Genomic DNA, 18662 nt, shown 5'->3' on the forward strand with positions numbered 1-18662 from the left:
GATTTTTTTGTTTTTTGTTTTGTTTGGTGTATTTTGGTTGTGGTTTGGTTGGATTTTACATACATAATATTCTTCTTTTTCTGACTTTGATGATTGAAGAAACTAATAACAATTTTAATGGTCCAATGAAAAGAGGTGAAATAAAATATTTTTAAAAAAATTGTCCAACATTATTATTATAAAATATACAACAACAACAACAACAATTATTATTATTATTATTATTATTATTATTATCATTATTATTATTATTATTATTATTATTATTATTATTATTATTACAGTGCAGGCCTACTCTCCTGATGTGCATAGTTTATGCTAGTTTTGTAACTATTGAAATATTTTTCATAGCAAACACAGTCCATGAAAAAAATAAAAATATATACATTTGGTGTAAAACATTTCATATATTGAATCTTGAGGAAAAAACAGGGAATACACAGAAGTGAATATGAATAACACCAGGGTCTTATTTTAAAATATATTTCCATGACTAAAAGTTTAAAGAAATAGTTAAACACTGCTTTTCTACTTCTTTACTATTTCTAAACTTTCTTTAACTTGTTTGTTGGGTCTAAATCCAGTCAGAAATTTAACGTGTCTGAGACTTTTCATGTGAAATGAAAGCTCAGGCAGAACCGTGATTATAAACGGTTATGGCCGCCGCCTTAGCATTGCTAATGCATTAAAACTAGCATTAAACTGAGTAAAAATATGACTTTGATCCTTTAATAATTGATAAAGCCTTGGAGTCTGTAGAGACAGTGCGGGATGCTGCATCGTAATGGGAAATCTTTTTGGCAAAAAGAAACGAAGTCGAGTCACAGAACACGACAGAGCTGTTTTGGTGAGCAACGCTAGCTAACATGCTAACATGCTAGTCTCATAACACTGAGCTCATCACAGGTTTTATATATATATATACATATCGTTTTATTTGCAAAATCATATTGTAGAATTGTTATAGTACCGAGGGGAATCTTTACATAACTACTGACTGGCTTTAATTTAGCTAATAATTTGCATTGGCTTTGTGGGTATCTGATGTAGCTAGTAAACTGGGAGTGGTTTGAATAAAAGGAAAATAACTAAGTAAAAATAAATAATAATGTTACTGGTTAGTCATTTAGTTGTGGTGGTGTATATTTATAAACATAAGTATATTTACAAGCGAGGTTATCATCTTGGGTGTTGTTTCTAAGAGCTTTAATTTAGTTTTCTTTCTTTTACATTCTTTAAGTAGCTAGTCAGGGAAAGCTAGCTCCTTAAGTTTCGTTTTGATTAGCTTTGTTAGTAAATAACCTATTATTATTAGTGTTATTATTATTATATTATTATTGTTTTATTATTTGTATTAATATTTAATAATGATAGACGTATTAATGTTACTAGTATTGTTTTTATTAATATATTTTTATTCATTCATTTTATTACATATTACACAGTATGACTAATAACCTCTCAGGTCAGTAGCTCTGATTGTTATTCCCTCTTCAAGACAGATCACAGGTTAATATACATTTTTTTAAATACATTATTTTACATGTCATATCAGGCAATTTCAAGCTAACAATAAACTGTGGACAGGGATGGGCTACAGTGATCCGATGCTTATTTACAGAGTGCATTTATATGCTAGGATTATGGCATATATGGCAGATGACTGAAAGCACACGTTAGGATTATCTCAAGTCAAGTCAAAAAGCTTTTATTGTCATTTCAACCATATATAGCTGTTGCAGTACACAGTGAAATGAGACGACAATTCTTCAGGACAATGGTGCTACATAGAACAAAGACAGAGCTAAGGACTTAGTAAGTAAGTCCTAGCCACATAAAGTGCAACCTGGTGCAAACAGTGCAAGACAAGACAAACAGGACAGTGCAGGACAAAAGACAGTGCAAACAAAAAATTACAAGACAACTTAACCCTCAATTGCTCAGGTGTATAAACAGAAATTTAAAAAAATGTAAGTCACTCTGGATAAGAGTGTCTGATAAATGCTGTAAATGTAAATAATTTAAAGAATTGTGCAAAACAGCAAATGACTGAAATGTTAGACAGTATGTGCAAAAAGCAAAAAAGTGTGCAAAAACAGCATGTAAACAGGTTGATGGATGTATATTGGAAGTGTGTGTATTTGGTGTTGGTCTGTGCAGTCCATACAGGTGATGTGCGTGTGTTTGTTGTGCTCAGAACAGTTTAGTTTCAGTTGTTAAGGAGTCTGATGGCTTGTGGGAAGAAATTGTTACACAGTCTGGTCGTGAGGGCCCGAATGCTTCTAACAATCTAACCACTGTGTGTTAATGTCTATAATTATGTACGTTTAAAATATTTTTTCATGTTCACTGCAGCAACTGAAGCAGCAGAGAGATAAACTGAAGCAGTATCAGAAAAAGATCACACTGCAGCTAGAGAAGGAGAGACAGCTAGCCAAGCAGCTGTTGAAAGATGGCAAGAAGCAGTGAGTATATACATGTTTTTTGTCATTTTAATGCTTTGGCAATATTACTGCACAACAGAAAAGCGTTTGTCTTATCAACTAGGGATTACAAGTTCAAATCCCTGTGATGCCACTGCTATCCATAACCTGGCAGCCCAGTATAGTAAAATTCACCCCTGTTAATCACAGCAACATAAACCAATAAATAATCACAATCACAAACATACATAAACCATAAATGTGTGAGCTCATGCATGTGGAAATGAGTGGATAGTGCTCTGATTTTGCATGAGCAGCAGTTTGGAAACTTCGTTACAGTTGGATTCACATACCTCATAGTAAGCACCTGATAGTCTTCACTATCCCAGATTCGTAGATGTTACATTATGGGAAATAGATTCCTGGTGGGTGGGAATTGGCCACGACTACATTAGGGAAATAATCAGGGGAAAAAATATTAAGTGCTTCAACGGTCATGCCACTATTGATTTTTAAATTGAATTGTGAGCGTTCTACTTTCAGCAGTCTTGTTTGTCATGTTTCACATCATTCTTAGATGTACTGTGCTGATCTACAGAAATCCAGCCGAACAAGTGTCATCGTATGGCTAATGTATTTAAGATGGAAATAAATATGACTTTTGAATGATGGTCATCAGTGGTATGTGATTAGTCCCTTCAGTGATGGATATACCGTGGCTCTGCCTCCATTGTAGGTGTGCTTAGGTACGAATGCCAATCATTTTAAAGAAAGAAAATATTTTGCGTTTTTCAGGAAGGCTGTCCTGTTGCTTAAGAAGAAACGCTTCCAGGAACAACTTCTGGACAAGACTGAGAACCAGATAAGCAACCTTGAGCGTATGGTAAATCAGTTTAATCACTATGATGGTGGATGAAAGGATCTATAAAAATATTTCCATTGCAGCTGAACGTGATCTTGATCACCAGCACCTATTTTGTCTTTGGCAAATGTATTACTTAGAAATAAGGAACATAGTTTATAGCCAAAGCATATGTTGAATATCAAATCAAGTTTGTCCTTTTAGAGGTATTCTAGCCTCTAGTGATTCCTCATTAGCTTTTAAAATAGGATTTACTCCATCATCAAGAGATCACAAGTACAAATCCTGACGAAGGACCAGCCATCTGTGGCTGGGAGCAAGCCTAGAGAGCAAAATTGGCCCTACTCTCTGGGTGGGAGGGATGACATATTTAACATTAGGCGATTTTTGGCTGTGTGTGTTCCTGTGTCTGCTTCCCTGTGACGCAGCATGAGTAGCAGTTCGAAACGATGCAGTTGGCTGGCTTCATCTGTCACAGAGGAAGCACTTTTTAGCCTTCACTCTCTCTCATCAGTAGGTGTCATATGTTTGTGAAGAGCTGGCTGGTGGGTGGGCAGATAAATTGGGGGGAAAATGTGAGACAAAAGACAAACTCAAGAGTTCTTCAGTGCCGAAGCAAAGATTCTATATATTTTCCTGTGTACACAACCCTAAATATTGCCTCTTTCTAAATGAGTGTTTGAGGAAGAAGATACCTCAACTTAATCTATTAACCAACCTATTCTACTGTATTTATTTTAGTTGTAACATTAAATCATACTATGCTTCTACTATATAAGCTGTAGTGGCTTGTGTGAAAGCAACAAAAATGTAGATTATAAAGTTACAAAGCCGTGTTACGCATCCCTGTTAAATGGTGATGTCTTTATTTTACAGACAAACATGTCCATGCTGCCATTAATTTATGTATAATTATGTATAATTGATCTGAGTCTATATAACAGTATATATAATTTATATATCATTATACAGAAAATTATAGGATCCATTGTCCTCCTTTCCTCAGGTTCAAGACATTGAGTTTGCACAGATAGAGATGAAGGTGATCGAAGGACTGAAGGTTGGCAATGACTGCCTAAAGAAAATGCATGAGGTATGTCTTGGTTCATTTGTTCTTATTTTGTTGTGCTAGTGGGGTTCAGTCTTCTTTTATTGCTTTGGGATTTATTACTCTTATTGTATTTATCTACAATGCAGCCCATGTTTCATTTGAGGGATTGTTTGTTGGCTGACTTGAACAGAATTACCTTTAAGAATGCACTTAAATTGGCCAGTGATAAGTTGTATTCTCTGTTTTCTTCATCTTTGTCTTGTTAATGCAGATGATGTCTATAGAAGAAGTGGAGAGGATCATGGATGAGACCCAGGAATCCATTGAGTACCAAAGGGTGAGTGTCTAAATTCTGCAGTCAGGTTACTCAGATTGTAAATGAAGTGAGATGTCTGACCAGACTTGTTCACCAAATGTTGCTGTGGACTCAAGCTGGTCAGTTATCTCTGCTGTGATTTTGTGGGGCTTGGTTATACATAACATCTAAATCTCAGTAAATATATGTGAGTCACATAGTTAGTGTAAGTGTTCATGTTTGTGTGTAACTGCTGGATTTGTTTCTGCGTGCAGCAAATCGATGACATTCTGGCAGGGTCTCTGACTCAAGAAGATGAGGATGCTGTATTAGCAGAGCTTGAGGCTATCACTCAGGTGTGTGTTTGTGTCTGTTCAACAAATTGATATGTTTTCTTATTGTCATCTGCATTGTCTGACTTTATCTTCACTGTGTGTCAACGTGCAGGGAGATGTTGAGCTTCCTGAGGTGCCTGATGAGCAGTTACCAGAGATTCCAGATCAAGAGCCAGGTATGAATTCTCATTCTATAATTTACACATACATAATGTAAGGGAAAATACACAAAAGGATATTGTGCAACGTGTCCCAGTTATTAGTTTCAAGTTGCATGTGATACAGAATATCGTGTGTGTGTGTGTGTGTGTGTGTGTGTGTGTGTATAAAGTTCTTGTTATCATATCGTTATAAACAGATGTTCCCTCGGCAGCTTGTCATGTCCTCTGATCAGTTGCAAAAACATATAGAGTCAGCTCAAAGCCATGATGTGGCATATAATCGACTAACTCCAATACCATCGCAGTCAATACTTTTTTTCACCTCGTAATGTTAAGAGCATTTTTGCCTCTCATTATTTGTCATTATTTGTTAGACACACGCTGTGAAAAACAACCAAAATTGGTGTCAGTCTTCAAACTAGTTTGTAAATTTGTAGGAATGTAAATAAGGACTGTTTCTTTTGTCAGTGCTTTAAAACCCACAGGTGTATCAACCCGGGCTGGTGTGTATATAAGAGACTTACTCTTAAAAAATAGACTTGGATGTCTACTCAAGACTCGAAGATCTTTTTAAAAGCAGAAAGTAAAAATGTGTTATTAAAGTTCTCGGAGAAACAAGAGTAGGAGTTATCCGTAGCAGGAAACCTTAAGCATGAAGTAAAATATTTCCAGTGATAAGCAAACTAAGCGGCTCATTTCCCAACTATGTGCTGATGTACAATAGAGTTTTCAAGTAACTGATCCATTTTTACATTCCATTTATGGCATATGGCAGATGTCCTTATCCAGCGTGACTTACATTTCATCTTTTTTTTTATACAACTGAGCAATTGAAGGTTAAGTGCCTTGTTCTGGGGCCTGCGTGGGACTTGAAGGATCTGGGATTCAAACTCTTAACCTTCCAATTGTCCAACACCTTAACTACTGGGCTACCACATCTTCACTCTAAATTCTATGTTCAGGATTCATGCTGTTTAACTGATTGTCACCAGGATGAATAACTAAAAAGCCCCTTTAAGAAAAAGAAAATACCACATTAAGAGGAAATTTGAGTGGAAACTGATCAGTTAGGACAAGAAACTGATTTTCCAGGAAATGGTAGAGGAGATTAGATTAATACTTGATATTTAGCCATTCTATGCACTAGTGAAAAGAGTCCGAAGAGACACTGTGCACTATAAAAATGGCAAGAAGCCACAGAAGAGTAAAAGAGTCAGTGCTCTGGACTGCACAAAAGTTTCTATACATTTCTCAGCTGTGTTTAAAAGCTTTCTTGAGATCTTAAATGCATTTATTTTAAAGCATTTTCTTTTAAAGAATTTTGTACTTGAAGTGACTCTCAAGGAACAAGCCACACGTTTATGCTAAACTGTTACAAATATTCTAACATTAATCCTTTTGAATTGTTTCAGAGCGGGAGAAAGAAAGGGTGAAGAAGAAGCCAGAGAGAGAGCTGTTGGCTTTGTAGAGCCTCATCAATGCACTTTTATATTGTTCCTGTAACTCCCAGGTGTAGAAGAAAAGAGACTTGTCAGGACCCCCCCCGCCATACCACAGTGTCCAATGGAAAAGCGTTCGATTCTCTTTTGTGTATTTGTCCGATATGAAAGGTTTTTTTTTTCCCTACTATTACTTACCATTACTTTCTTAACTTAATACATCACTGTTAACCTTAAACTCTTCGGCTGATACTTTTTAATCTTAACTTTGCGGTCTATTATAATCTAACCCTATATGGAAACCTTCTTGGTAGGTATAAGGCACTTTGTTCCCTTTCAGATCAATAGGGAAGCATTTCATGTATTTAATTATGTTTCTGACTTGTAATAAATTACATATGAGACATTATCTTGTCAGGTTTCTAGGCTGATAAATGTTCTGTAAAAGCTCCTTCACTTTATTACCTTTGTAAACAGGTCCTTAGAATACTCTCCTGCTTTAGGAGCATTGTGTCTTGGATTAGGTGGTTGTATTCCTGTTCAGAGTAATCTCCCCATTTTAATGTTCTTAACATCACCAACGAATGCTGACATACTTCAATTTTTTTTTCTTTTTTTTTCTTTCTGATTTACTTGAGCCTTTTTCCCGGGCGCAAAATGTATTTTTTAAGAAACTGCAATCATATCAAAGTGAGTCCTTCCCCAGCGTACACAAGCGAATAAATAGACTTTTTTTTTCTCTGTGATGTATCTCTATTTTGTTGGACTGTATTCAGCTGCTTTGCTCTCAGTGCTGCCCAGCATAGTCTTAAAGGTCTGATTCTACAATTTAATTTTAATATTTTGCAACAATAAAATTATTTTTAATCATTTTGTATTGTTCTGTGGGTTTCATTGTAGACATATGTTATGGACCACTAGAGGGCAGAGCAGTCATTGATACTTTGGAGACTTTTTACATCATGAGTAGCTGTTTGAGGGTGTTAGTATATCTTTCTTTCTTCATGTCCAGCATGTGCTTGTTAGTGAATATTTCTGGAAATATATAGGTTTTGGCTGATGTAGAGGCAGAGAGCAAACTGTGAGTGAGGTTGGTCCTGAATGCTTCCTCCTTGGTTTAGCTCATTGCTTCACTGTTCACAGCAGACAAATAAAGTTTAGGCAAATAAACATGAACATGTATGTGTGCTTTAAAGAAGAAAATTTTCTAATTATTACTATGATTATAACATTAGGATTTACTCGTATACACTACTTTTATAAATTATATATATATATATATATATAAGTATACTCGGTCAGTCTCCCTTGTGAGAAATAGGATTCAAACAGAATTAAAATGTTTGAGAATGTTTAGTAAATCTCTCCATGGGTTCATGGGAAATTCATGTTGCAGAGGAATCAATGCATAGGCATTTAATGGACCTCATATATAACACCTTTCACACGTTCTACATAATTGTTAACAGGGTGTAAGCCTGCACGTGATGCTGAACCTGCACCACTGGCTGTTTATATGGCTAATCACAAGGTATTAGTGTCATCCATAGCAGTTCAGATTCAACACTGCCTCTGACTTAATCCGATTTCACTACTGTGTAATGATGCTGAACAACCTTTAATCCTGGCTACTGAGCCCTCATCATTATGCAGCTAGGTTATTTACACTGCGCCTTTGTGTTAACAGACTCCAGATAGGACAGCCACAGTGATGTAGAATCAATTCATTCATACGGTAGCCTGAAGTTTCCTTGACCTTTAAAATATGTGCCCTCCTTTTAAATTTGGAAACATTGGGAACATTCTTAAAGGCCAGCATGTGTAAGTAAGATAGAGAGGTAGAGAAGGAGAAAGAAGTTACGTCTGTGAGTGCAATACCCACAATTAAACCCCGCAACGTGTTCTGCGTGGGTTTCATCCGTCATGATGTGAAGAAGTACGGAGGGATCCCTCGCCTACATCACACACACACTCCACCACCTCCGCCAGGAATCCGCAGTGCTGTGAGTGTTGCGTGTACAGCATCGCTTTTCGCCCACACACACACACACACACACACACACACACACACACACGCACACTCACACACACACACACAAACTAAGGATTAGAGTTAGGCTTTATTATGCCACACAGACATCATCCCTGCATCTAAATCCACATAGTACTTCACTAAACATGCTACACTATTAAAACAATAGCCCACATCTATTCTCGGCTCTTTTTATATAATACTGTAGAATGCTGTTTCAGTGCCCACGTGTCTAAAATGGGTGGGATGGATTATATATGCAGTATATACTATTGTACAATAGCTTAGCTTTGTCATTATACCAAAATAAGTCACATTATTTGGCACGTCTGTATATAAATGCTCATCTAGTGGTTAAGGTGTTGGACTACTGACCGGAAGGTCATGAGTTCGAATCCCAAGTCCACCAAGATACCACTGCTGGGCTCCTGTGCAGGGCCCTTAACCCTCAGTTGTATAAATTAAAATAAAATTGTAAGTCTAAACTCTGGATAATGATGTCTGCTAAATGACAGAAATGGAAATGTAAAATCTATTAACTATGTTAAAAACATGTAAGTAAACTGTCTCTTTGCAAAGTTTGTACAGTCATGAATGGAAAGATGCATCCATCCAGTGACGAGGTATGTTTTGAGTGATAATATATATAGGATTATTATTATTATTATTATTATTTATGTTTTTTGTATTATTATTATTATTGTTATTATTATTATATTATATTATTATATATTATTATTATATATATTATAGATGATAAAGTTTATATTAAATTATTTGTATAATATGAACTTTGTATAAAGGGAAAAACAGAAAAAAGGAAAATGAGAAGATTTGGCCTTTGTATGTATGTATGTATGAATCTATTTAGATAGTTAATAATTAAATATTTCCGCTCGTGCCTAAGAGCAATTCCGCATGAATGGTTTGCTTCCCGCTGGTGGGCGGAGCTTTGGGCGGGGCCTCTGACGGAGAGAGAGAGCATCCCTTAGTGACGAAGTGATCTGTCTCGCACCGGCTCTCCTCCGCGCGTGGGCACGAAGAGAGAGAGAGAGAGAGAGAGAGAGAGAGAGAGAGAGAGAGAGAGAGAGAGAGAGAGAATTCCGTATAAATAAGGACTGCCGGTGCTCTCTCTGGCTCAGTGTCTCTGTCAGACTGCAGTGCTTCTCTTCTCTTCTCCTCTTTTCTCTTCTCTTCTCACTGCTGAAGTTTTCACCGTCACGCCGTCGTTTGTCTCAGAGTGGGAACTAAATTCCTGTCCATGGTTGTGACTGGAACCTCCAAAATGTCCCGAGCCGACGAGGTGCACCGCATAACGGAGAATGTCTACAAGGTGAGTGTGTGTGTGTGTGTGTGTGTGTGTGTGTGTGTGTGTGTGTGCCTGAGAGTGAGAGAGAGAGAGTAAGTGTAAGAGAGAGAGAGAGAGAGAGAGAGAGTACCATTGAGCTCTGCCCGGAGCTCTGACACCCCCCCCCCCCCCCCCCCCATGTTGAGCGTTGTGTTTTGTGTAAACAGTACCTGTGACTTTTGGTGTAAGTCTTTATCTCTTTATCTCTAAGTCTTCTTTTGTCAACTCACTTGTTCCCTGACACTTGGTGACTTGATATAACGCAGCATACCTCTATTCCATAAACTGTATAGAGCGGTACTGTGCTGTTAATACGACTAATCGAATCCTCTTCGACTAATCTTACACACCACATGCCGGTGTTTCTGTAGGGATCCGGACGTCTTGGAGCTTCGCTGTTTCAGTGTAGTATTAGAAGTGCACTGTTGGACATAGGAAATGCTGGCTGTTTTATAGAAACACACTGGCCAAGCACCTTTAAAATCCTGCTTCTCACCTAATGAGGCATGTTAGTGGGATCCTGTGGACATCTGGGTAGGGACTTAAGTGTCAGGGCTATTAAATCCTGTACATGAGGCTTATTTCATCTGAGAGGGTTGGACATGTGGAGATTCAATAAGGTTCACGTTCCTGGTGGTCAGATGGAATGAAGCGTTAATGAGTTTGTTCTGGACTCAATTTTGTAACAATAACAATAAACAGAAGAGCTGTACTCTTCTGCTCAAGATGCACTTGGCTGATATGCCAGAATAGGTTAAAGGTGCAGTTTGTAATTTTTAAAATTGTTTCTATGTCTATATAATTTTAATGACAGGTTTACATAAGTGAGATGTGCATCACTGCAGTGCAGTAGTTTTTGCTAGCTTGTTGTTTTTCAGGCTTCTTCAAGCTGTTAGTGTTGAAATGATCTCCGCCCTCATGTGAGACATGGCTGATCGGCACTGCTTCTCCTCCTTAACACAGCTCACACAGAATACAGAATACAGCGGAATACAGCGGTGTTTAACAGATTTTGTGGGGCTAGGGTGGTAGGAAAGGGAAAAGCAGTCAATGTATTTGTCTTGGATTTGCAATTTGCTTCATAATCAGCAGGGGGCTCTAAAATCATATACAGCCTCTTTAAGATACTTAGAAAAATAAGTTGCATTAGCACATTTTATGTCAGCTGTGCTTTTAATCTTCAGAGAAAAAAGTCACATTAGTTTAGATTTTGTGCCTAGAAGTGGAAGTTAAAGTGCTTGTGGAAAACAGAGGAGAGAAATAAATGATGGAAAGCTTTTATTTCCCTTTGAACACAATGACAACTTTTTTGCAGACTCAAAAGATATAGTTAGGCTCTATTGAAACTGGGATGTCTATTTCTGCTACTACTGCCAAGAAAGACTGGTGTAATCAATCAGGGTGAAGCAACCATAACTAACCAGGAAGGATCTCAGTGCACCTAAAGCTATTTTCCCTGTCAGATTTGATTAAGGGTCTTTTACAAATAGAATATCATCGTAGATCTTAAACACGGTGCTCCCTGTGGTCACTGCTGACTGACACCTACAGTGCGCTACTGTAACGACTGATCAGCGGCAGTGGGGGAACGATTCAACTGTGCAGGATGTAACTCAGTATTGTTATTTCGGCAGCCTGTGGCGAACTCTAGAGATTATTGGAAGGAAGGAGTGCCAGCTGAGCTAATGAGTCAGTGCTAAAGGAACGACTGTGTGTCGTGTGGACTGGAGGTGTTTAGGGGATTGTTTTATTTGTGTTTATTGCCTGTCACTCTCAGCTTTGCAGCTCTGTAGCAAGGATACAGTGTAGATCTTTTTAGAAGTGAAGGGCTGCTGCCTTGACCCTTGGTACAGTGCCAGATTTGGACGAGACAGACTCTGGTAGTGCCAGTTGGAGCAATGAGATAATTGATGCCACATGACCTGAGGATGGAGACAGAATGCTTCATTTGCTCCCTTGAGGTTGCCAGTCTGAATAAACTGGCACAAAGGGAGTGAATTTGATGTGGATTTTTTTTTTGTATTTGTGTATTACAGCACCATTTGTGTACAATCTGTTGCTGAACCAAATACAGACTGAACAATATCATGCGGTCATTGTGTCTTGTGTGGTACATTTTGTGATCCCGGGTAGGAGAATTATATTAAGATTTGTGCAACGTATGTGTGTTTGTGTGTATGCGAGAGTGAGAGGTTTGGCCTGGCAGATGCTTAGTAATCTCACAGTTCCCCCTGAGCGTTAAGCCTCCTGTCTGTGCTCACGAGTGACTCAGCCTGCATCTGCCAGCGTGAGTTGGTGGAGTCTTGTGGTGCATGTGTGTATGGATCTTATCTAATGTCCCACATCATGTAGGCAGTACCTTGATCTCTCATGGACATGAGTGGGGGTGTATAATCGTATATGTATTTTCTCATTTGTGTCATAATGTCCAACACTCTGTTAAATTAGCAGAGGCACTGTTCTTGACATGATTGATGAAGGGCAGTACAAATGCTAAGCACCACGTTCAAGGACGTTAGGCATGAATTAGCGCATTAGTGCGTGTAACGTAAGCAATGACAAAATAGTAGGACACGTCAACTGGCTGAAAAAATACTACAATAAATATGCCGCTGATGTACCGTGACGTAAACTTTGGAGGTCTGTACATGTTCTAGTTCCAAAGTAAACATTATCTGCCTCTGACACCAGTTCAGTATTTTTCTTTCGTTCTGTTCAGGATGTTAAGGATGACTTGTATCGGTAGAGCTGGTTTGGGGACTGTTTTAACATTAAGTGTGAAAGATTCTGAAGAATTTCTGTGTTTCTGTCAGAGTTGTGCATAGGCTTGATCATTCTGAGTTTAGGTGATAAACAGAACATTACAGTCAATTTAGGTTTTGCGGTTAATCAAATTTTCATAGAATTTCTAGGAAAATCATTGAGTTTAGACAAAACTCAGGTCTGATGAGGAGGAGGATACTGTGGGTGACAATATACCTAACTTTCCACAGATTTATGGAATCACACGTGGCCTGACCGTAATTTGTGTTCCCTAGCACACTTTAGATATGATCTCATCAAGATTGAGCTGTGGTAGTGATCTGGCATAAGCTAGATGAGCTGATCGTTGTTGTTCCACAGGTGTATATACGGGCCAACAGAATGTGGTACGCTTTGGATGTTATTTACTTTGCTATCTGGGAACATGACAGATAAAGTCACACATAAATAAGTATCACGAGGCATTTGATGTTTTAGTATTCTTATGCTTGCTCATTGGTTTGATAGGAACATCGAGTACAGGGTCACAGAAAGTGGCCTTTAAAACCTTCCTTAGAGAAGAGAGCTAAATCAGGCACCATGCTAGCCCACTTTACTGCAAAGCCTGCTACTAACAGATGGTAGCGTTGTGATTTTGGCACTGGTAATGTGTGTTGTTTATTTGTTCTGGCTGTTGCAGGATTTAGTCATATATACTCATAGTAGACTATATGCCCTATCTGTCCCAGTATATGTGTGTATACTCTAGTTGTTCTCCAATGCCAAACTTTCCACTCAAACACGTTCAGTCAGTCAGTCAGTCATTTATTGCAAAATAAAAAGTTTATATAGTGGTTATCTTATTGATCAAAAACTCTGAAACTCCTCTAGCGTCTACAGCACGTCCTGTTGGTATAAAATCTCACCACGCCTAGAGATACTCTCTAACCAGACACGCCACATTTTCCTCATCTTTTACATGCTTGAAATCATTCACATCATTCGCTATTTGCATATAAACTTACTAAATATGTCCATTTCGTTTCACAGTGTATGTGGTCTGAAACATATTTATACACTATAGATATCGCAGTCTTTCATATCTAAGTAGCTAATGCCTAGTTAGCAGCTAGGGCAATAGTATCATTTGTGTTTTTTAATCAGTTTAAAAGCTTTTGCAGCTTGAGACCACTTCATAAACATAGAAAATTTAACAGACCCTAATTGTAGAGATTTTAAAAAATATATATTTTATAAAAATAATGAATAATCATTGCAATATCAGGTGTTATTTAAATGTTTACAATATTTTCTCTTTTTTGTCATCATAGAACAGTTTATTCCTGAACTTTTAACTCAAAGAATAGACTTAAAGTATTTTATTTAATAATATATAATTTAATTAACTTATATAATAACAATAATTTGCAATGATGGGTTGTGTTTTTGGTGCGTAAATGTAAAAGTGTGGATGTTTCATGTGTCACTTTTTTTTTCCCCAATGAGTAGTCACATTATTCATGGATTATATAAATGAATGTAAAACATTATTATTAGAAGTTTGGTACAAAAGTGGAATTTGTGCAAATGATGCAGCTGTCAGTAGTCTATGCTTTATATTACGATTTTTATTGAGACCAGCTATATTTGTGAAAATTTGCAATTCTGTGTAATGTCTGAATGTGTGTTTGTATATCATTGTCATTGTATACTTTGTGTGGAATTAAAAAACGAACTGGCTGTGAGTTCTTCTCATATCCCTGTATCTTTAATAAAAAAAATTGTAGTGACCGAGGTTTAAGTTTAAGGGGAAAAAACAAGTAAATTATGTGACGTCCTTTAAAAAACCTGCTTTATGCACTAAATGTCCTGTCCATGTTTTGGGGGTGAGGCTTTGTAGGAGACACGTGTAAAGAAAAACTGTGTTTGTTCTATTTAAGATTCATCTTAGCTAGCTACCACTAAAATCCCAGCGTTCACGCTTTACAGTAGCTCGTTTTGCATCCGCTTAATGCTAATCTGTCTCTAGGATCAGATTTAGAACAGTGTAACCTTTGTCTTAAGTCAAAGCTTTTCAGTTGTCTTTGTGGTGACATTTTGGCTCAAATGTTTCTAGTCTGGGAACTAATGTGCTCCTTTGGCAGCCATATTGGAACTAATTTGGTGCAAAGAGGGAATGGTGATGAGATTAATCTCTCTACTGCTGTGCTGTTTAAAATTGCAGATTGGCAGGACAAGCTGCCAGGGCAATCAAGGTCAGAGAGGAGGGATGTGAGAGATGAGACTGGCAGTGGATGAGAGAAAGTTATTGTGGCTAGTGTCAGATGGAGGGTTGAACTAAGGGAATTAGAGGGATGGAGGGGAAAATATCCATTTTCTCTCTGCGTCCTTTTCCAGATTCCAGCAGGAGAGCAGTGCATGATATTTTTACTGATGGTGAGAGTAGGAAGATGTTAGGTTTGATGGATTTGCATGCAGTGTGCAGGAGGCTATGCAAAGGCATTTAGTCTTTGATCTTGCAGCAGGATAACAGCACACACGACTCAATTTGTCCCATATCGCATAAGCGCACACACACAAGCACTTGTGTGTCAAAAAAGCTTGTCAAAAGCTTTACTGCTTCATTGTTATCATGCAAATTAAACATGTGCATGCGTGTGTGTGTGCCTCCTCACTCAGATTGATTCACACAAAATGCTGTTGCTTTTCTCTGAATGGATCACTGTGTTCCTCCGGATGGGGTTCCTATGCTGCCTCACATTCTGATAAGGAACAGTCGTTCCTAATGGCTCCATCCGAACACCCCTCCGGCTGGGCCGAGTTGGTTCAGCCTGAACGTGCCGAGAATGCGAATAAACCGCAGCAGAGAAAGAAAGGACTGCGGGGGAATTCCGACACGACCAAATATGGGCATGGAAGTCTTCTTCTTCACCTCAGTGAGGTGGGAGTCATGCTGGCGCAGTTGTGCGGAGGCGGCACACGCTCTCACAGCAGATACAAACTGGACATGGAAATGTAAATGGACATCTTTTGTGCCTTATGGAACAAAAATGTACCAATATATTACCTAAAGTAGTACATTAGCTAAAGAATCATTCATCTGAAAAATAATAACACATGAAAGTACGGTGACCCATACTCAGAATTTGTTCTCTGCGTTTAACCCATCCAAAGTGCACACACACAGCAGTGAACACACACACACACACCGTGAACACACACCCGGAGCAGTGGGCAGCCATTTATGCCGCGGCGCCCAGGGAGCAGTTGGGGGGTTCGGTGCCTTGCTCAAGGGCACCTCAGTCGTGACCGGCCCAAGACTCGAACCCACAACCTTAGGGTTAGGAGTCAGACTCTCTAACCATTAGGCCACAACTTCCCCCCTACACATAGGTTAATGTACACATATGTTAATGTAAACAAATAATAATACAATATTATATTACATCAACTTTTTCAATATTCAAGCCAGCAGTCAGACCTAATCTACATTCTATGACTAAACGTAAGGATGCACCAAACCATCACAATCATATCCAGCCCTGATTCTCAGCTTCCTTGCAGTGACCAGATTCGACAACTTCTAGTACATTCCGTAGGCATAAAAGATCCGTGTTGTGTCAGTCAACATCACACATATGATGTGAGACATATAAATAGATATTTTTAAAAAAAAAATCAAAATTAGACTTTACCCTCTCTGTTTGCTAACTCTGGTGTGATGGGCAGAGCAAGATTGTGGGTTGGAATTGACAGGTGGCCAAATTGGGGAGAAAAACAGAGTGAAAAAAAAAGATGTGATTCCAGTGCAGTTGAGGGCTAACGATCCTTTTACAAGGGCTTAAAAGCTAGATCGATAGTTGGACATTTGACCTTTAAAGCACCATTGAGTTAATTGTAATTTAATGTATTGAAATATTTGATAAAGGTTTATGGTGGAAGCTTATTTCATTTTACTTATTGCGTTATGGAATTGGCTTATGAATAGTTTTCCCGAATGACTGTCATTCAATGTTATCAGACACTCGCATACAAAAGGCAAGAGTAGCCGTGATCCGATCTGATCTTTGAGAGCGTGTTCCTTTTTGTATGAATTTCAGATCATTTTTCTTCACGTCAGTCATGCAAGAAGGTAACACACGACGTGCTGCTTGACTCCAGTTCTCCCTGGAGTACGATTTGTCATCAGCCGTGCATCTGTCAAGCCAAATCCTGGATTTTTTGCACTTTAGCTCTTCACGCTTCTGTGTGCTTTGCAGATTATTTTTTGGCTTTCTCCGTCTTTTAGGTGCGCACGCTTCATCAGTCGGCTGCCAGCAGCCAGTGTTGTCAGGCTGATTATCACAGCTGGGAAAAAAGGCTCAGTTGAGCTTCTTTTCTGGAATGGCCTATAGATTACTTTACCAATGAGAAGCAGAGATGAGGTGGGTTTGTCTGAGTGGAATTTCTCATGGGTTTCCTCTCACATCTAGCTACATTCATTTTCTCTCTCGGCAGAATGTGCAGTTCTTTAAAACCTTCTTGGAACATGAATATACCTGTGTAAAGGTGTGTGTGTGTGTGTGTGTGTGTGTGTGTGAGGTTACATCATCGGTTATATAAAAACAAAAAGATTTTTTTTTTGTTAAATTATATTTCACAAAATAACTTTTTTATTGCAGCTTTAAAAAAGAATTTTATATTGATTACAGAAATGGGTTGCAAACAGGATATTTCGATATTTAAATTTAAATTTTCTTTACTTTGAAAGGATTTTGGAATATTAAGATGTTGAGATGAGTAAAACTGGGGAAAAAAAACACAGGATAAAAGTCAATGGTAATGAACTATACGTGTTTGTATATTTTATGAACATATTGCTGAATTTGCACAGTCTAAACACCACACACTTTCGTAGGAGGCGCTCTTTCATCCGTTTTTTTTTTTTTTTTTTTGGTTGTGTGTTTTGTTTTGTTTTCTCAGAATTGCAATAGCAGGTGGGATTGAACCATTTTAGTTCACCAACAGCTTCGCTTCACTTCACATAACATCTGAAGTGGAGCATTTGATGTTCACACACTCATGCTCTCATTAACAGTTGGTGCTACACTTGTGGCAAGTAAAGCATTGTTATACCCTGCTGCTTTATTGGAATTGTTTCCGTCTCCTTTGCTTTGGTCCAGAATTCCTCTGATTTAAAGTGCCTTGTAGTGTCTTTTTATGATGAGCATATTTGTCCGCTATTTGTGGCTATTTGATCCTGCCAAGCCACAGAAAAGACTGTGAAATGAGGACAAGACCACTTGTAAGGGGAAAAGCTCAGACTTTATTCTGTGAGCGGCAGATGTTCAAGAGCTAGATTATTCTGATTATTCAGTCATTTCTAATGGTATGCGGAGGGGTTTTCTTTAGAAGGAACAAACAGACTCGAAAGGGCAGCTGTGAACGTGGGATCGGGTGAGTCAGCGTAGGAACGTGGTTCACCACACATCTTGGTGCCTCTTCTCTCCATCCTTAGCAGCCCCTCTGTGTGTGAGTGCCCACCTCTGAATGTGAGTGTGTATGTGAATCATCAGGGACTTCTGTGGCCTCAATCAGAGACTGCAGGGATCTTGGGTACAAACTGTATTCTGTGCATGAGACACATTTGGATTAAGGTACTGGGAATAACTGATGATATTAATTGAAGCAAATGCATTTTTAATGATGAGGTGAAATCTGAAAAGTACTTTGTGCTATAAGGGCTTAGGTGGTAAACAAACTCATATCCCTTTCATAACCTTAACATGACTTGAGATCATTTGAATAAAGTCGAGTATTTAGTATACTTAAAAATCCGTGCATAATTCTAAAACTTCTATCACTTGACAGCTCTCAAGGATGCTTGGACATGCCTAGCGTAACAAGTATATTTAAATCGTATACTTTTAAATTTTTTTCCAGTAAACTCTTAAATTAGCTTAACTCATTCACTCACTCATCTTCTACCACTTAT

At 38.2% G+C, this 18662-nt stretch overlaps 2 protein-coding genes across 3 annotated transcripts in view; both read left to right on the forward strand.

The window, feature by feature from the left end:
* The first annotated feature begins 609 nt into the window (after positions 1-609).
* On the forward strand, positions 610-7436 carry chmp6b (charged multivesicular body protein 6b). The gene is made up of 8 exons (XM_060895623.1): positions 610-847; positions 2356-2465; positions 3219-3306; positions 4292-4378; positions 4608-4673; positions 4907-4987; positions 5079-5142; positions 6540-7436. Exons 1-8 carry the CDS (start codon positions 785-787, stop codon positions 6593-6595), a joined length of 615 nt encoding a protein of 204 aa, XP_060751606.1. The 5' UTR covers positions 610-784; the 3' UTR covers positions 6596-7436.
* A 2223-nt stretch (positions 7437-9659) lies between these two features.
* The window catches only part of baiap2b (BAR/IMD domain containing adaptor protein 2b), a 49055-nt gene continuing 40052 nt past the window's right edge, over positions 9660-18662 (forward strand). For both annotated transcript variants that reach the window (XM_060895920.1, XM_060895929.1), the window contains exon 1: positions 9660-9931. In XM_060895920.1, the coding sequence (XP_060751903.1) occupies positions 9860-9931 (72 nt within the window). In that variant the 5' untranslated portion in view covers positions 9660-9859. The remainder of the gene's footprint in view (positions 9932-18662) is intronic.

This window comes from Tachysurus vachellii, chromosome 2 (genome assembly GCF_030014155.1).
Source record: "Tachysurus vachellii isolate PV-2020 chromosome 2, HZAU_Pvac_v1, whole genome shotgun sequence".
Lineage (NCBI taxonomy): Eukaryota > Metazoa > Chordata > Actinopteri > Siluriformes > Bagridae > Tachysurus > Tachysurus vachellii.